Below are 19,883 nucleotides of genomic sequence, written 5' to 3'. Positions count from 1 at the left end.
ACTTCTTCCTGGATTGTTTGGAATAGTTTCAGTAGGATTGGTACTAGCTCTTTGTACATCTAATAGAATTCATCTGTGAATCTTTCTAGTCCAAGGCTTTTTTTGGTTTATAGGGTTTTTATTACTGATTCAGTTTTGGAACTTGTTATTTTTCTGTTCAGGTTGTGTGTGTTTCTATGAATCTATTCATTTCTTGGGAGGTCATGTGTGTTGTCTTTGAATTTATTCATTTCTCCTAGGTTTTCTAGTTTGTGTGCACAGAGGTGTTTATAATCTCAAGATATTTTGTATGGCTGTGGGGTTGGTTGTAATGTCACCTTTGTAATTTCAGATTATGCTTATTTGGATCTTCTCGTAAATAGCAGTCTATCTTGTTTATTCTTTTGAAGAACCAACTTTTGGTTTCAACATTTACATCTTAAAAAGGAGACCAGTTTTAGCTTTAGTGTGCTACTATAAATCATTCTTGTTCACTGAGTACAACAGCTTCAGTACTTTGCTTCTGCAAAGGCTATTCTGTATCCTTGATGTATACACATTATATTTCTCTTAAAATGCACTGGGGCTTTCCTATTTCTCTTTCTCATTGTTGTATAATACTGTTTCCATCAATTAGTATAATTGAATGGTAAATGGTTGATTGCTCATTTACAAATTAAATACAGTAACCATACCTTATCCTTCCAGTAGTTGTCATAGTGGTGTTGGATTAATACATTTCTTTCACTGAGGCACAATTATGTTCTAAATAGTTAAAAAAAATACTACTTTGTAAATCTTTCCATACTGTTTTATTTTTGGAAAATCATGACTTTTTTATGTATAATGTAGGTTAAAGCTCTGTTTATATCCACCAGAATGAGTATGATTAAAAAAAAAGAAGGCATACAGTAACAAGTTTTTGCAAGGATTTGGAGGCATAGAATTTTCATACATTAATGGTGGAAATAGAGTTCTCATATGATGCAGCAGTTTTACCTCTAGGTTACCCAAGATGTATGAAAACATGTTGGCACAAAAGCTATTACATAAATGTGCATAACAGCATTATTCCTTATAACCGAAAAATTGACACAATTCAAATGTCCATCAGCTACTGAATGGATAAATAAAATGTGGTACATCCATACAATGGATTGTACACTGTACAACTCAGCAGTAAACAGGAATGAAGTGCTAATACTTCAAAACTGGTTTTGAAACCCTAAGCAAAAGAAGCCAATCACAAAAGACCACATATTGTATGATACCAGTTATATGAAATGTCCAGAATAGGCAAATCTGTAGAGACAAAGTAGATTAGTGGTTGCTTAGAGTTGGAGGGTTTGGGGAGGTGTGGAGAGCAGGAATGGGGAGTGACTACTGATGGGAACAAGCTTTCTTTTTAGGGTGACAGAAATGTTCTAAAATTAGATTTATATCAATAAAGCTATTTTAAAATAAAAAGATCGATTTATATGTAAATAATGAGGTCTGAAGAGTTTGTGACTTGTAGGTTAATTTCTGTCCTAAATTTTAATATATCAGAATTAAGATGACAACATAGATCTTCTGACTCTTAAACCAGTGTTCTTTCCTTACAACAGAGATAACACTAATTCGAAAAAGTTTTTACTTAAATCTAAGGATTAGACAGTTGATGGAGGCCAGGTGCGGTGGTCAGAGACAGGCACATCACGAGGTCAGGAGTTCGAGACCAGTCTGACCAACATAGGGAAACCCCATCTCTACTAAAAATACAAAAATTGGCTGGGCGCGGTGGCTCAAGCCTGTAATCCCAGCACTTTGGGAGGCCGAGGTGGGTGGATCACAAGGTCAAGAGATTGAGACCATCCTGGTCAACATGGTGAAACCCCATCTCTACTAAAAATACAAAAAAATTAGCTGGGCATGGTGGCAAATGCCTGTAATCCCAGCTACTCTAGAGGCTGAAGCAGAATTGCCTGAACCCAGGAGGCGGAGGTTGCGGTGAGCTGAGATCGTGCCATTGCACTCCAGCCTGGGTAACAAGAGCGAAACTCCGTCTCAAAAAAAAAAAAGATGAACTCAGAGCCAGAACAAATAAACACAATAGAGGTCTCCATTTTAAACATAAAATATGCATTAACCACTTTAAACACTCAAAATATTGATCGGCCATTATTGAAACCCATTTTAGGAATGAAGTAATATTCCTTTTTCCCTCTTTTTCTTTTTTTCCCCTTCTTTCTCTCTTTTTCCCTCTAAAAAAAAAAAAAAAATCACTAGAGTTCCTGTCTACCCTCCTTAACCCATCTTCTCCAGTGGGTTGGGAGTATGCCAATGTTAGTTTCTTAGTTTGGATGCTGCAGCACAATCATCTAAACTGAGAAATTAACACTGGCATACTCCTATTACCTAAACCACAGACATTGTTTGAATTTCACCAGTTTTTCTGAATAATGTCCCTTTTCTGTCCCAGGATCCCATCTAGGATCCTGTGGTGTGTTTAGCTGTCCTTCCTTAGCGCCCCCCACCCTTGCCCTGAAAAAAAAGAAAAAGAAAAAGAAAAAATTAGCTAGGTGGGTGGGTGCCTGTAATCCAAGCTACTCGGGAGGCTGAGGCAGGTGAATTGTTTGAACACAGGAGGCAGAGGTTGCGGTGAGCTGAGATCCTGCCACTGCACTCCAGCCTGGGTGACAGTGAGACTCCGTCTCAAAAAACATAATAAAAATTAAAAATAAAGAAATAAAATATGAGTGGAGTGACAACAGAGTTGAGACATTTGGATACTCTTTAAACATAAGAAAGTTTATGGAACTTTGCTATTCTACATTTTTATTGCACTTTTGCAATTTATGTCGTTTATTGAAAAAACAATTGTAACAATTTTCTTAAACCTATGTACTTGAAAGAATAACGTTGTTTGTTAATAATTTACTTTAAGATATTGAAACCATCTGAAAAGAAAGCTAAGTACCAGTATGGTGGACTGAATTCAGGACGTCCTGTCACTCCACCTCGAACAGCTAATCCACCGAAGAAAAGGTGAAGAAAGGAATTCTGTAAAGAAACCATCAGATTTGTTAAGGACATACTTCATAATATATAAGTGTGCACTGTAAAACCATCCAGCCATTTGACACCCTTTATGATGTCACACCTTTAACTTAAGGAGACGGGTAAAGGATCTTAAACTTTTTTCTAATAGAAAGATGTGCTACACTGTATTGTAATAAGTATACTCTGTTATAGTCAACAAAGTTAAATCCAAATTCAAAATTATCCATGAAAGTTACATCTTCACGTATCACAATTTTTAAAGTTGAAAAGCATCCCAGTTAAACTAGATGTGATAGTTAAACCAGATGAAAGCATGATGATCCATCTGTGTAATGTGGTTTTAGTGTTGCTTGGTTGTTTATTTTTAGCTTGTTTTGTTTTTGTTTGTTTGTTTGTTTTTTTCGCTAGAATAATGGCAAATACTTATAATTTTTTTCCGTAAACATTTTTAAAAGTGAAATACGGGAAGAGCTTTAAAGACATTCACCAACTATTACTTTCCCTTGCTTATCTACTTAGATACCTGTTTAATCTTACTAAGAAAACTTATGCCTCAGTACATTAAAAAGGAATTTTAGAGATTGATTGATTTTTAAAAAATATGCACACTGTCCAATCCAGTGATTTTAATCATACAGTTTGACTGGGAAAACTTTACAGCTGATAGTGAATATTTTGCTTTATACCGAAATTGCCACTGATTTGGATTTGTGCACTCTAATTTTTAACTTATTGATGCTCTATTGTGCAGTAGCATTTCATTTAACTTTAAGATAAGGCTCATATAGTATTACCCAACTAGTTGGTAATGTGATTATGTGGTACCTTGGCTTTAGGTTTTAATTCGCACGGAACACCTTTTGGCATGCTTAACTTCCTGGTAACACCTTCACCTACATTGGTTTTGTTTTTTTGAGTTTTTTGTTACTGTTGTTGTTTGTTTTTAGATCCACAGTACATGAGAATCCTTTTTTGACAAGCCTTGGAAAGCTGACACTATCTCTTTTTTCTCCCTCTATACGAAGGATGTATTTAAATAAGAATGCTGGTCAGTGGGACATTTTGTCAACTATGGGTATTGGGTGCTTAACTGTCTAATATTGCCATGTGAATGTTGTATACGATTGTAAGGCTTTTGTCACTAAAGATTTTATTCTGATTTTTCATAATCAAAGGTCATATGATATTGTATAGACATGCTTTGTAGTGAACTATAGTAGCAATAATTTCTGTACCTGATCAAGAGTTTATTGCAGCCTTTCTTTTCCTATTCTCTCTTTTTTTAAGGATTAGTATTAACAAATGGCAACGAGTAGAAAAGTTAACATAAAGATCTTAGAAGGAGAGAACTTACAGGACACGGATTTGTGATTCTTTGGCTGTGACACTATTGGATGTGTTTCTAAAAGCTTTTATTGAGCATTGTCAAATTTGGAAGCTGCATAGGGATGGACATCATATCTATAATGCCCTTCTTCTATATGTGCTACCATAGATGTGACATTTTTGACCTTAATATCGTCTTTGAAAATGTTAAATTGAGAAACCTGTTAACTTACATTTTATGAATTGGCGCATTGTATTACTGCAAGAGATATTTCATTTTCGGCACAGTGCAAAAGTTCTTTAAAATGCATATGTCTTTTTTTCTAATACCATTTTGTTTTAAAACACATTTTAAATGTAGTTTTCTCATTTAGTAAAAGTTGTCTAATTGATATGAAGCTTGACTGATTTTTTTTCTTACAGTGAGACCTTTAAACACACATTTTATTCACAGTTACTATGTCCTTGACGTATATTAAAATGATTCTTTTCTGAAAGTGTTCATGATCTGCATATGATGTGTTAGGTTAGGTCACACAGGCTTTTATCTGAGGTGATTTAATTAACTTCCTGATTGGAGTGTGTAAGTTGAGCAATTTCTAATAAAACTTTAGTTATGCTCTTTTAGTAGTCATAGTGAAGCAGGTCCAGAAAATAAGCCTTTGGCAGGGAAAAAGGGCAGTGTTGATTAATCTCAGTGTTAGTTAAACCACATTGATCTGCATCCCATTGTCTGGCTTTTATAAATTCATCCAGGTCAAGATTAAGTATGTTGGTTAATAGGAATCTTTTCTTTTTTTAAGACTGTGAAAAAATAATCACTACTTAAGCAAATTAATATTGGTCATTAAATTTAAAGGGTGGAAATTTATCATGTTTAAAAATCATTTAAGTACTCTTAAAACCACTTAGCCTCCAGTCATAAAAATGTGTTCTTTACAAACATTTGCTTGGTAATGCTACTTGAAATAAATAAAACTTTGTTTCTTAGGACAAAATTATTCTGTAATTCCAGTGTCACTAATTTATATTGTTCTTCCCTCTGATTTTCTAGGTTAGTGATTTTTTTTGTATACAATTTAACCCAGATGTTACAACATTCAGAAATCATGAAACACGGTAGATATCTTTTATAATGTGGTGTATCACATGAATTATAAAGCAAGATTATGGTCAGTTTCTATTCTTGAAAGAATCAACTACAGTGAATCCTTTGCATTTGAAGTTTTAACATTCTTTGCTTTAATTTTGCCCAGGGACAAATTTTAATCATCACCAAGACTGGTTTGTGCAAAGCATTGAGTCATCAGGTATTAAGAGCCTAGCCGACTACTCAGTATTCATGCTGCCATATCCCTTTATTGTAAAAAATAAAATACCTAAACATTTGTGAAGTTTCTTTTTAACTCAAAAATGCCGGCAAGAAGAATTTTAAAGCTTAAAATAGGTGGTAAATTTGAAGTATGAGTGTATTCAGGAGAAGCATATGCTTTTCAAAAAAATTTTTATTCAAGGCAAAGCAAGGAACATCTTGAGATATGTCTCTTAAGAATATAAATATGTATTATTTTAAGCCAAGGAGCTGAAATATGTCTCAGTTTATAAATTCAGGTATATTCTTTTTATCTCCATGGCAACCATAACTTTTGAACCAAAAAGAATTTTTTTTTACATCGTTTTGCTGAAAACGTGTTTAGAGTAGGAAAATGGTCAGGCTGAATTTGCTGTTGCTCCCTAATGAAATCCACTTCCTGTTTTCCTTGTGAGTCCATGCCTAAATCAAAGCTGCACCTGAGAAGAGACTTAATACAAGCCTGACTGTACTAATGGTATTGCTTAGAAATAGGCCGTCCCTCTTCCTAGTAGATCTTAATGTTTTATAATTTCTTAAAACATCTAAAAATTAGGACAACATACTTTACACAATGATCAATAGTTAAATAGGAAATAAACTAGTTCCATGTAAGTATACACCTAGAGTTTTAATTGCCTTTATAATGTTTCTTCAACGAAAGTAAAACTTAGATACAATTGTGATTGGATACTTAGATACTAAGTGAAACTTAGTGTAAACAATTTTGATCTGTTAAATTGAAGTTTACCTGTAAATTTGAATGCCAGAATTTATAAATAAATTCCCCTGGTTAGGAAATTTTAAAAGTCAAAACTTGTTTTCTTCAACCACTACCTTCTACATTGGTTGACTTAGACTATAGCTTTTTAAGTTTTTCACTGTAATTTGCCTTCTCATGCAGATTGCCGATGTTTTATTAAACCTTATTTTTACAAAAATGACCACAAATCTTTGCTTCTTTCCTCTTAAGGATCTTTGCTAGCTTATGCGATTATGAAATCTTATAACACCAAATTGGGGTATATAGGGTAGAAAGCAAGTGAACAGGGGGTGCGGGTAGGGAGGGCGTGTGTGTAGGGAGGGTGTGTGTGTATGTTTAAGGGAGAGAAGAAACTGCCTGAGGCTAATAGGTTCAGCATTCCTTTTGGTTGTTACATGCCAAAAGGTGGGAACCTAAGGTCTGTTACTGGAGGCTTTTCAGTCAAGCCTGCCCTAGGATCCGCTGGTTAAAGTGTGTATTAATTTTTACAGCTGCCTAATCGGAATGATTCAACAGATTTGCAGGCCAAATTTTTTCTCCAAAAGCAGTGACATCAGAGCTGAACATCTAGAATTTTCATAGATTATTGTACAAATTTATTTAAAGGCACACTAATTTGTGGTCTAGCATGTAAACATGGATCCTCAACAAAGCCATAAAGGCAAGTAATACAGTGCAACCAAAAAATGTTTGAGATGGAGTCTTGCTCTTGTCCCCTGTGCTGGAGTACAATGAATGGCACGATCTCGGCTTACCGCAACCTCCGCCTCACATGTTTGAGCAATTCTCCTGCCTCAGCCTCCTGAGTAGCTGGGGTTACAGGTGCCCTCCACCATGCCTGGCTAATTTTGGTAATTTTAGTAGAGACGGGGTTTCGCCATGGTGGCCAGGCTGGTCTCGAACTCCTGCCCTCGTGATCCACCCACCTCAGCCTCCCAACGTGCTGGGATTACAGGCCTGAACCACCACGCCTGGCCAGGAATATAACTAGTTTAATTTCAAGTCAGTTTTAAATCTCCTAGTAAGTTTTTTTGGGGGGGGAAAAAAAATGCAAGGAAACAAAACCAGAGTATGAAATGCTACCTCCAATATATAACTCAAAGTTGTAATTGGCATAGTTTCTGACAGTGCTGATGCTTACCAGCAGGTTATGGACAGACTGACACCTATTCCAGTCTTGAATAAATACAAACTTTTGTCTCTCTAGCTCTTAGTTTAATAAAAATTCCTGAGAAAGGAGGATGTGTAGGGTGGAGTTGCTGGAGAAAATGTCTTGTAGAACTCATAACTACACAATTTACCAACTTAAAAATTAATAAGCTACATATTAGGAAATATAGCTTACCACATTTAATAAGGAATTAGGAAGTATTTTGTGAAGCACAGGATCTAACATGGAACTGGGCCCAGCACATTATAACTTACCTGACTTGATTAAGAAATCTTAGAAATACAGTTCTCTGCCTCTCAGTATAATTGCCTCAGATTTTGTAGCACATCTCTAACTGGAGCTTGATAAGTCCACCGAATTTGTCATATTAAAGAACTAGGTTAAAAATTTTTTATTACTGTACTCAAAAGCTCACTTTGAGTGGGAGACCCTAATCTTTAGCGAATTCCCCAAACTCTTTGGGTGTGCTCACTGACAGATTAACAAAAGTTGTAATCCTTTTTTTTTTTTTTTTTTTTTAAAGACAGGGTCTTACTGTCTCACCCAGACTGGAGTGCAGTAGGCTGATCACAGCTTACTGAAGCCTCAGCCTTCCCGGCTTAAGTGGTCCTGCTCCATTGGCCTCCCAAAGTGCTGGGAGAAATTATAGGCATGAGCCACCATGCCCAGCCTATTTTAATCTTAATAAATCATCAATTATTCCTTATACAGATCCATTAGGATGTTGAATTCTCCTTTAAAACTTTGTTATATTTGTCTCTAAGAGCCATGAGGCCTAGATAAGTCTTGTATATGACTAGAATGTTGCTCTTATGTGCAGGGTTGTTTTTTTTTTTTTCCTTCTCTCTCTTTTGAGACAGGGTTTTGCAGTGGTGCCCAGGCTGGAGTACAGTGGGCACTGTCTTAGCTCTCTTCAACCTCCTGGGTTCAAGCCATCCTTCCACCTTAGCCTGCCTAGTAACTGAGACTACAGGCATGTGCTACCACACCTGCTAATTTTTGTAGAGACAGGGGTTTTACCATGTTGCCTAGGCTAGCTCAAACTCCTCAGCTCAAGTGATCCCTACTTCAGCATCTCAAAGGTGTTGGGGTTATAGGCGTGAGCCATTGCACCCAGGCAGGTCTTTTTTTTCCTTTTTTGTTCACTGATATCTCCTCATCCGAGAGTGGCACCTGCCACATAGGAGGCATGCAGATATTCGCTTAATGAATGGCAAATGAGTCTCAAAAATGTCTACTTGTCCTACTATTTTGACACCTTGACCTGAAGAAATTAACCACAAATAATACAATTCCAGGTTTTCTTTATCCTCATGTAACTGCTTTTGTCTCTTAGGACAAGAATGCTGAAGTCTCATAGAGAAAGCTGTTTCGAATCTGTACTGCCAAAATAAATGGTTTGTTAAAACTCTGGCCCCTATTTTGTAAAATATTGGTAAGTGTAAGAAGTTGGCCGGGCACAGTGGCTAACACCTGTAATCTTAGCACTTTGGGAGGTTAAGAGTTCCAGACTAGCCTGGCCATCGTAAAACCCCATCTACTAAAAATACAAAATTAGCCTGGCATGGTGGCATACACCTGTAATCCCAGCTACTTGGGAGGCAGAGGCAGGAGAGTTGGCTTAAACCTGGGAGGTGGTGGTTGCAGTGAGCTGAGATCATGTTACTGCACTACAGCCTGAGTGACAGAACAAGACTGTCTCAAAGGAAAAAAAAAACGAAGAAGCCAAAAGTGTTCAGTTACTTAGAGCATTTTGCAGCTAGCACCTGACAGCCACAGAGAAGTTGTCTGTTACTGAGAACACACATTGCAAGATCCTTAGGATTACTTTCTTGCCTCCCCTTTTCTGTAGTCTCAATTCTATTTTATTGATCTTAATGTCACCTTTGTAGTGAGCTACCTCACATTTTTTGGAAAGTTGTATAGTTTGTGTAATATTTTGTCTTCCAGAATTCACCCAATAAGTATGAGTGCTTAAAACTAGGAATCATACTTGGAGAGGCTGTTAACCTCATTTAGCACAAGTATTATGTCATAGGCTAGGCAGAAGCAGTATGAAGAAACATCAACAGTATCTTTTCTGTAAGGAGTAAGAAAGTGATACAGCGGAGAAAACTTCTAGACAAATTTAATACAGTTCTATTATCTTGTTAGAATGATTGTTGCATTTTTTGGTTTTTTGAGATGAGGTCTCGCTCTGTGATCCAGGCTGGAATGCAGTGGCGCCATCCCAGCTCACTGCAGCCTCTGCCTCCCAGGTCCAAACAATTCTCTCTTCTGAGCCTCCCAAGTAGCTGAGATTACAGGGGTGCACCATCACACCCAGTTAATTTTTGCATTTTTAGTAGAGACGGGGTTTCACCATGTTGGCCAGGCTGTTCTCAAACTCCTGACCTCAGGTGATCCACCCACCTTGACCTTTCAAAGTGCTGGGATTACAGGCATGAGCCATTGCGCCCAGCTTCTTATGGTATATTTCTTGAACAGAAAGCAACAGTGAAATGATTCACAGTGTTACGCATTAGCATGGCTAACTTTATGAGGAATACTGAGGTTGAATAGTTCACATATAGGCTGGGCACAGTGGCTCATGCTTGTAATCCCAGCACTTTGGGAGGCCGAGGCGGGTGCATCACCTTAGGTCAAGAGTTACAGACTAGACTGTCCAACATGGAGAAACCCCATTTCTACTAAAAATACAAAATTAGTGACGTGTGGTGGCATGCACCTGTAATCCCAGCTACTAGGGAGGTTGAAGCAGGAGAAATACTTGAACCTGGGAGGCAGAGGTTGCAGTGAGCCAAGATCGCACCACTGCACTCCAGCCTGGACAGCAAGAGCAAAACTCACTCAAAAAAAAAAAAAAGTTCACAAATAAAACGTGTTTTAGGATATGCAAAGAAAAGCAAGGGAATGGGAAACAGTCACCTCCTGGGATCATTATGGGAGAAGGAGGAGCATATAGAATCTCAACAGTATTGTTGATGTCCTGTCTCTCGGATGTTAGGTTCATGTGTTTTGGTAGGTGGTGCATCACATTTTGAGTATGTATCAGCTTCCACATAGTCTACATGTATTATTTTGTACATTTTTAAAGTGTGTTTATGATCTGATTTATATTATTGTATCTGTATACACATTTCTATTTAAAAGATAGCTAGTTAATATGATTACCTAAATGGGAATTTCAAAAAATGCTACAGGAATTCAAGAGTTGCACAGAGCCTGCATTTCGTAGGCACTCAAATGATGGGCTGATTAATTTAAGCAGGGTCTTAAAGGATGGATACCAGAGAGAAAATTTAAATGAGAATGATGAAGAGAGCACACTCCAGTATATGTGCAAGGTCAAAAAAGTGGAAAAGTTCAAAATATTCAGAGAAACCAAGTATGAGTAACTCAGGAGTAAACAATTCTTACTGGATAATAGGGGGGAGATACATTTAGGAAAGGAGAGATAGGAAAATAAAATGGTGACAGACTGGAGGCACTGCGGGTCACAGTGCAGATGATCAAGTTACGGACAATCAGTGCTTTCCTCATCGGGGGAAAGCCATGCTTGAGCTCTCCTCATCCAATCCCAGGTCAAATGAAAGAGGCAAGAGGGAAACTAACAACACCTACTATGGACCAGTGCACTGCTAGTTTGCTCACTGTGAATTTTGCCCCAGATGATTTTACAGAGTTGATGGTATCACCCTACTTTGACATTTAGTGAGATGTGCCGGGGTTAAATGATTTGACCACATTCATACAGCTAGTAAAATGGAAGTACCTGAATTAAAACCAAGTGTATTATTCTAAAATATATTCACTTTTCTCCATACACCAATAGTTTAAAACAACAAAAACCTCAGGAATGAGAACACTCAAGAAGGCTTAGTTGGTAGTAACACTTTATTTGAAGTCAAAACTTAAGCAGTTAAGCTGCTGCTTCCCTAATAGCTTAATGAACATTTATGTGTATTTGCTGACTTTTATATGCCAATTTTACATTTCCTTTGTGAAGATTTTGGGATCCTAAGGAACCTTCTTGTAACTATACTTTCTGCATTATACAGGCACATGCATTTTCCTCATGGCACAACTCGGCATGCCTTGTATTTTAGTTGTGTCTGTATCAGTCTAGCTTGGAAGTTCTAGAAGGGTAAGGCCATGGCTGCGTCATTGTGGTACTTTGCATGCCTTCCACTTTGTGTTTTCCATGTAGTGGACATTGATTGTTCAGTCAGTGTTTTATACTCAAGGCTGGATATTAATCATCACAGGAAACACTGATACCTTGCAAAAATAAGGGGGAGGGGCAGGGAGAAGTCAGGAAGGATCCTTAGGAAAAGCCAGAGGAATGAAGCTTGAAGCAGCCATTTTCCTCAAGATTTTAACAACCAGTGAATGGGCTTCTTGGCCCATTCTCCCATTTACAGGCCAGGGAGAAAGAGTCAAAGGCATATGTAAGGAAAAATAGGTTCCCAGTTGGCCCCCTTCTCATACTTGTTGAATTTACCATTATCATAATGTGTGTGGAAGTACAGGAAAGAAGGAATTAGCCCGTTCTTCAGAACTGCTGACTGAGGATCTATTTGCTGGAAGTACCACAAGTAGCAGAGCCAGGTTGCCTTTTAAGAGTAATCATAGGCCGGGCTTGGTGGCTCACTCCTGTAATCCCAGCACTTTGGGAGGCCGAGGCGGGCAGATCACCTGAGGTCAGCAGTTCGAGACCAGTCTGGCCAACATAGTGAAACCCTGTCTCTATTTTTTAAAAGAAATAAAAAGTTGTTTATAAAAAAGAGTAATTGTATTAACCAAAAAATCTGGAAGCAGTCCAAATATCGAAATGACAAATGATCCATCCACTCTGGAATATTAGGCACTCATGGAAAATGTTTAGAAAGACTAGCAGCATGAAGAAAACTGTGATATGGAAACCAAAAAAACCGCAAAGGTTACACTGGGTGTGGTGGCTGAGGATTATAATCCCAGTGGGAGAATCGCCTGAGTCCAGTTCAAGGCCAGCCTGGGCCGCATAGCAGGACTCCGCTCTACAAGGAATCCTTGTTTAAAAATTAGCAGGGCGTGGTGGCATCTGTGGTCTCAGCTACTTGGGAGGCGGAGGTTGTAGTGAGCCGAGATCGCGCCATTGCTTCAGCCTGGGCGACAGAGCGAGACTGTCTCAAAAAGAAAAAAAAAAAAAAAAAAAGCCGGGTATACATTAGAAGGGACATAAGGAAAGGATGGGGGGGGGATCAAAAAGCTGTGAAGAATTCTTACTCAACATGCATGTGTTAAGCACCTACTTAGCCAAAGGCTAGGACGAAGCCAAAAAGATTCCTGCTGCAGATTCAGTCACAATAGACTGGCCCGTTCTCACAAGAAGCCACCGTATTCACGCGCTGTGCTTTTCTGCTCAGCCGACCTCTTCCTTCTGAGTAACCGCAGTAACCGCGCCGTGCCCGCGCGTGCCGGGCGGGCAGGGAAAGCCGCAGCCCCAGCCCCGCGGGGCCTGTCCGTCTAGTCGGAGGGAAGTAAACGGCCCCAACGCAAGCCTGACTGCGAGACGTGCCCAAGGGGAGGTGGTCGAATGAGCAGGGTGGTATGAGTTTTGCTTGGGCAGGTGGACGGGATAACGGCAGAGGGCGGCCCGCGGCCAAGGCTCGGGCGGGTAGCGGGTAGGGCCGCTGTTCGCCGAAGAGCGCCCCCAGGCAGGCCCCGCCCCCTCGTCCGGCTCTGCACGCTGATTGGCCCCTGCCGGCCTCGTGCTCACTCGCTCCGGGTTGGCGGGAGGTCTTCGAGCTGGTCCAGCTGCCGGCCAGCGACCGTCGAGCAACCAACCGTCTGAGGCCCGGAGCGCTCCGGCGGAGGCTGACCGCGCTGCGGCCCGGCCCTCTCCCGCGCAGCCCCAGGCTTACTCAGGTACCCGTGCTCGCCCCCGGGACGGGCCTCGCAGGCGAATCTCCATTTTCGAGTGTGCCAGGTCCCTGAGTTCGCTCTCGCCACCGACCCCACCGCCCGCCTTGGGTGAGAAGGCGGCTCCCCGGCCTCATCCTCACGCCGCCTCCCTTGGGCGCCCTCATCTGCCTTCGCGGTTATCACACACGCGCTCCCCGCGACGGGCTCTGGGCTGCGGGGCCTGGCGAAGGCGGCAGTGGCCGCGCAGGCTGGGGCGTTGACTGCCCTCTGCCTGGCGGCGTAGCGGGCGGAGGTTCCAGGGGGAGAATGGGCAGGGCCGAGACCCGAGGCTGCTCCCGAAGCTTGGCTGCCTGCCCTGAGGGAGGGCCCTGGGCAGGCGCTCCCGTCTCCACGTGTGCCCGCCGCCTTTACTGTGGGGGGAATGGAGTTCTGGGGGTGTTTTTAATAAATCCTGCCTCCTGTGTCCCATTAAACACCTGCCCAGAATCTTGAGATCTGAGCTGCTGTGTCTCAGTGTCAGGCCCTTAGACCATGTCTCAGAATTAATGATTCTCTTACATGACAACCAGTAGAACAGGAGGCCCCCCTAGCCGCAAACTTTTAAAAAGCCTTAGGCTGAGGCGGGCAGATGGCTTGAGGCCAGGATTCAAGAGCAGCCTGGGCAACACAGTGAAAACCCTGTCTCTACAAGAAATAATGTTTAAAAAAATCAGCCGGGTGTGGTGGCGCGCCTGTACTCCCAGCAACTCCGGAGGCTGAGGCAGGAGAATCGCTTGAACCCGGGAGGCGGAGGTTGCCGTGAGCCAAGATCGTGCCACTGGACTCCAGCCTGAGCAACAGAGTGAAACTCCATCTCAGAAAAATCAGATAAAATCAAGCCTGTAATCCCAGCACTTTGGGAGGCCGAGGTGGGTGGATCACGAGGTCAAGAGATCGAGACCATCCTGGTCAACATGGTGAAACCCCGTCTCTACTAAAAATGCAAAAAATTAGCTGGGCATGGTGGTGCGTGCCTGTAATCCCAGCTACTCAGGAGGCTGAGGCAGCAGAATTGCCTGAACCCAGGAGGCAGAGGTTGCGGTGAGCCGAAATCACGCCATTGCACTCCAGCCTGGGTAACGAGCGAAACTCCGTCTCAAAAAAAAAAAAAAAAAAAGATAAAATTAGCTGGGCACGGTGGCATGCACCTGTTGTCCCAGCGACTCGGGAAGCTGAGGCGGGAGGATCACCTGAGCCCAGGAGGCGGAGGCTGCAGTGAGCTATGTTGTCACCTCTGCACCTCAGCCTGGGCGACAGAGCGAGACCCTGTCAGTCAGTCTTTGAAACGCTGATAAGCCCATGCTCTGCAGACACTAGGATCATATCTATTTACAAATTATATTATGTTTTAAATACAGCATCTCTGTTATCAATAAAATTTTAACATTTAAATTACATTTGCAGCCAGCTTGGCTCACCGCCTGTAATCCTAGCACTTTGTGAGGCCAAGGGGAGAGGATCATGAGGTCAGGAGTTCGAGACCAGCCTGACCAACATGGTGAAACTCCATCTCTATTAAAAATACAAAAATTAGCCAGGTGTGGTCGAGGGTGGATACTAATCATCACAGGAAACTTGGGATGTAATCCCAGCTACTCAGGAAGCTGAGGCAGGAGAATCTCTTGAGCCCAGGAGGTGGAGGTTGCGCCACTGCACTCCAGCCTGGACAACAGAGGGAGACTTCGTCTCAAAAACAATTGAAAAAAGAAGAGAAAACAATTAGCCTGACATAATGGCACTTGCCTGTAATCCCAGCTATTTGGGAGGCTGAGGCAGGAGGATCACTTGAACCCGGGAGGATGAGGTTGCAATGAGCCGAAATCACATCACTGCACTCCAGCCTGGGTGACAGAACAAGACTCCATCTCAAAAAAAAAAAAAAAAGTATATATATATATATATATATATATATATATATATATGAATGAGTAGCCTTATAGCTACGGTTAGCTGGTTTTGTTTCCTTGGCAGAGTAACAGACAATAAGTAAAATTTGATTGCTTACTATGTGTCAAGAGTTTTACACGTGATTTTATTTAATATTTAAAACTTATTTAATGGTTAAAGAATATGGGACTTTGATATCAGTTCTGCATTCAAATTCTAGCTTTATCACTTACTAATTATGAGCCAAATTTCTTCTCTAAGCTTCAAATTTCTCATCTAGAAAATAAGGATAAAATAATACCTACTACATAGAGATGTTTTGAGAATTAAATGAGATAATGCATGTAACATATTCAAGAATGTCTGGTACATACTCTTAGTGTGTGACTGCACTCATAAGGAAAAGCTTACCTGCCTGTCCTGACTGAGTTGCCAATGGATATTGCTGGTAGGTTTTTCATATAGGCAAATGAATCCCCAAACAACTGCTTGTTTCCTTTTATGGCTGTGAACCACCACCCTTTATATTAACCCCAAGAGAACAGATTATTTCAGATGCCTCTAGAATTTTTGTGATTTACTTACCAAAAAAGAAAAAAAAGAGAGAGAGAAGGAAAAAATCTAGACATCCTATTCAAGTATGAATTCTGGCATGATTTTTTTTAATGTTCATGGAATCCATATAAAAATTGATTAAAGGAGGCCAAGTGCAGTGGCTCATGCCTGTAATCCCAGCGCTTTGGGAAGTCTGGCAAAGTTTTTTGTTACTTTAGATGAATATGCTTCCATACAAATCTCAATTCTGATACTAATTTTTCAATGGTAAAAGTGAAATCCAGTCCTACATAAAAAATAGAAACAAAACCCCATCTCTACTAAAAATACAAAAATTAGCCAGGAGTGATGGCAGGTGCCTGTAGTCCCAGCTATTTGGGAGGCTAAGGCTGGAGAATCACTTGAACCCAGGAGGCGGAGGTTGCAGTGAGATTGTGCCATTGCACTCCAGCCTTGGCAACAAGAGCAAAACTTGGTCTCAGAAAGACAGAAAGATTTTACTGGTGAGCATAGTTTCTCCTACTTCTTTCCCTATCTCTTGCCCTTTCAAAAATGCCTCGTATTTTGATTTTCATACTTTTCCTCTTGCTATCAGAACTCTCATTCTCTTAGTGTATCTAAATGAAGAGCAAAATTAAAAGATATCCTTAGCAGCTTGCAGAACTGTGAGCTAATTAAATCTCTTGTCTTATAAATTAAAAAAAAAAAAAAAAGATACCCCTAGGTAGAACTTTACCAAGACTGTGTAGCATTGATAGCTTCTCTCCTTCAGCTTGTTCTACACAACTTTCCTGCCAGTATTTGCTTATTAACATCAATGAATTTCTACTTGGAGAATTTCAGACATTTTTTTCTCATTCAGTTTTCTGAAATTTTGTATGAAATATCCCAACACATACACAAGGGTTTAGTGGAATAAGGACGCCTACTGTGGACATATTTAAACTTTTTGATTGATCAAAAATTTGGATTATAATTTATGATATATCCATGGTGGTTTTAATATAAAAGCACTATTTTAGGTTACTTACCATTGAATAAAACCTCCTGGAAAATGTACCACAGTTGTTTGTGTTCTGGTACATTCCACCCAAGTCTAGCCCCAACACTCAAATTTGAAGCAGAATTCTTAGCTACCAGTACCACTGATAACTCCACCCTAGAATTTGAGAAGCCTGACTATTTAGTTTTTTCTATCTAGACTTAAGGCTGCTCTTAATTTGAAAAAAAATGTGCAGATGAGGCCTCCAGCTGTTTCCAGACGAGATGGGCGGAAAAGAGCAGAAAATTCTTAAGTCTCAAGGCTCAATTTACCACCTATTCCTCTTTCTATGGAGTTTATATCCCACACCCCAAGTACATAATTGCCTTCAATTTGGCAGGACCTTAGGATCTAGGAAGAAAGATGGGATGAGAGGAGCAATTAAATAAGTATAATTTTCTCTGCCTAGTTCTTCAAAATGTAGCCCTGTTCTATCTACAAAAAATAATTTTTTAAAAAACATGGTAGCCACTTGTGGCTATTAAACACTTGAAACTGAATAATTTAATTTTTACTTTAAACCTGAAAACTGAAGGAACATATTTTTTTCTTACAAATTATTTTTTAAATAGGACTGGATTTCACTTTTACTGTTGAAAAATTAGTGTCAGAATTGAGATTTGTATGTAATCATATTCAACTAACAAAAAAAATAATTGATATATGCTGTACGTGGAAAATATACAGCAAATTTCAAAGTCAGGATGTTAACTATCTTGTTGATTTGGTTTTTTTTTTTTTTTGATGGAGTCTTGCTCTGTTGCGCAGGCTGGAGTGCAGTGGTGCAATCTTGGCTCACTGCAACCTCAAGCAATTCTCCCACCTCAGCCTCCCAAGTAGCTGAGACTTCAGGTGCTCACCACCAAAACTGGCTAATTTTTGTATTTTTAGTAGAGATGGGATTTTGCCATGTTAGACAGGCTGGTCTCGAACTCCTGACCTCATGATCCACCCACTTTGGCCTCCCCAAGTGCTGGGATTACAGGTGTGACCCACCACGCCCGGCCTCTCATTGATTTTTATATTGATTACTTGTTAAAATGGTATTTTGGACATATTGGATTACATAAACTATATTATTAAAAGTAATTTTATCTGTTTTGTAAGGTGGCTCTAAATACAAAATTGCATATGTGGCTTGCATTGTATCGGATAGGGCTGCTCTAGCCTCACTGTATCCAATCTTATTTTCCAGTCCTTCCTTCAACAGGGAAATTTCTGAGAGTCAGGAAGGGGAATCTGTACCTCACTCCTTGAACACCAAGTATGGCTGTCTGAGCCACTGTGAAATTGCATTCAGAGGTTCTCAATAGGGTCCTAGAGTAGCTTTCTGTGTTGCTTATTCATACCTCCACTTCCCATTATGCTAGAAATATTTGACCACAAAAATAATACTAACTGTAGTAATTATGTGAACTAATCACCACCAAAGAAGGTGATGATTATATATATTGTTAAATATGATAGATTAACTTTGTCTCAAAAAAAAATTTTTTTTGAGATGGAGTCTCCCTTTGTCGCCAGGCTGGAGTGCAGTGGCACCAGGTTCAGCTCACTGACACCTCTGACTCCCTGGTTCAAACCATTCTCCTGCCTCAGCCTCCCAAGTAGCTGGGATTACAGGTGTATGCCACCACACTCAGCTAAGTTTTGTATTTTTTTTTAGGAGACATGGGATTTAACCATCTTGGCCAGAATGATCTCTATCTCCTGACCTTGTGATTCACCTACCTCAGCTTCCCAAAGTGCTGGGAATACAGGCGTGATCAACCATGCACAGCCATGTCTCAAATTTTATTAGATTATAACAACATTCATTCATATACACTTATAATCAGTCACTCAAATACCTTTGTCATACTCTTACTTTAGACCAGGGCAGGCATGGTGGCTCAAGCCTGTAATTCCTGTACTTTGGGAGGCTGAGGCAAGAGGATTACTTGAGCCCAACAGTTTGAGACCAGCCTGGGCAACACAGTGAGACCTCATCTCTACAAAAACATTAAGAAATTAGCCAGGTGTGGTAACACACTCCTGTGGTCCCAGCTATAAGGAAGCCTCCTCAACCCAGGAGGTTGAGGCTGCAGTGAGCTGTAATCATGCGAGCATACTCTAGTCTGGGTGACAGAGCAGGACCCTGTCTCAAACACACACACACACACACACACACACACACACGAAAAAAAGGAAAAGAAGAAAACAAGTCAATAAGTAAAATAAAAATTAGACCAATTATGAAAAGCCTTCAAAGCACTTCTATGTTTTTTGCTAGAATTGATTTAAACAAATACCAAAAAATGCTTATTAAATAGGTGCATTTTATAATATATCAAGGAGTTTACCAATAAGGAGATATTGGGTTTTTGTGTGTAGGGGGGTGCTTTGTAATATAATACTTGATAATAAGTTCTGGAAATGGTTTTCCTTGAGAGATATATATATATATTTTTAAATAGAAATGGGGTTTCACCATGTTGGCCAGGATGGTCTCGATCTCTTGACTTCATGATCCGCCTGCCTCCCAAAGTGCTGGGATTACAGGCGTGAGCCACCGTGCCCAGCCTAGTTTTCCTTGTTTATAAAAAATTTGAGGTAGCCTATAACAACCTTCTGATAAAATTATGTCAGTTCAAACAGAATAGAAAATATTAGCAGGAAAAAAGACCACAAATAAATTATAAAGTCAGCATCATTTCTATAATTAACTTTCAGTTTGGTCTTGAGTTCTGTAGCCAAAGCAAAATGGCATACAGTATCTTATTATTTAGGAAGAGGATGTATATTTGTTACTCAAAGGAAGCATAGCTTTTCCTAGCACTGA

General features: G+C 40.0%; 2 protein-coding genes across 23 annotated transcripts in view; both read left to right on the top strand.

Moving 5' to 3' along the window:
* Positions 1 to 5,345, top strand: part of PPP1CB (protein phosphatase 1 catalytic subunit beta) — a 43,223-nt gene extending 37,878 nt beyond the window's left edge. For both annotated transcript variants that reach the window (XM_008980948.5, XM_078349615.1), the window contains exon 9: positions 2,906 to 5,345. In XM_008980948.5, coding sequence (XP_008979196.1) covers positions 2,906 to 3,010 — 105 coding nt within the window. In that variant the 3' untranslated portion in view covers positions 3,011 to 5,345. The remainder of the gene's footprint in view (positions 1 to 2,905) is intronic.
* A 7,719-nt stretch (positions 5,346 to 13,064) lies between these two features.
* SPDYA (speedy/RINGO cell cycle regulator family member A) overlaps positions 13,065 to 19,883 on the top strand; it is a 37,324-nt gene continuing 30,505 nt past the window's right edge. For 9 of the 21 annotated variants that reach the window (XM_035272932.2, XM_054245105.2, XM_054245094.2 and 6 more), the window contains exon 1: positions 13,065 to 13,222. In XM_035272932.2, the coding sequence (XP_035128823.1) occupies positions 13,211 to 13,222 (12 nt within the window). In that variant the 5' untranslated portion in view covers positions 13,065 to 13,210. Of the gene's footprint in view, positions 13,223 to 13,424; positions 13,648 to 14,252; positions 14,448 to 19,883 lie in introns of those variants that run through there. The other 12 variants (XM_035272943.3, XM_035272937.3, XM_035272936.3 and 9 more) reach the window with 5 other exon arrangements.

This window comes from Callithrix jacchus, chromosome 14 (genome assembly GCF_049354715.1).
Source record: "Callithrix jacchus isolate 240 chromosome 14, calJac240_pri, whole genome shotgun sequence".
NCBI classification, from domain to species: Eukaryota; Metazoa; Chordata; class Mammalia; order Primates; family Cebidae; genus Callithrix; species Callithrix jacchus.
Note: the sequence above shows the minus strand (reverse complement) of the source record. Positions and strands in the feature narration are given on the sequence as shown.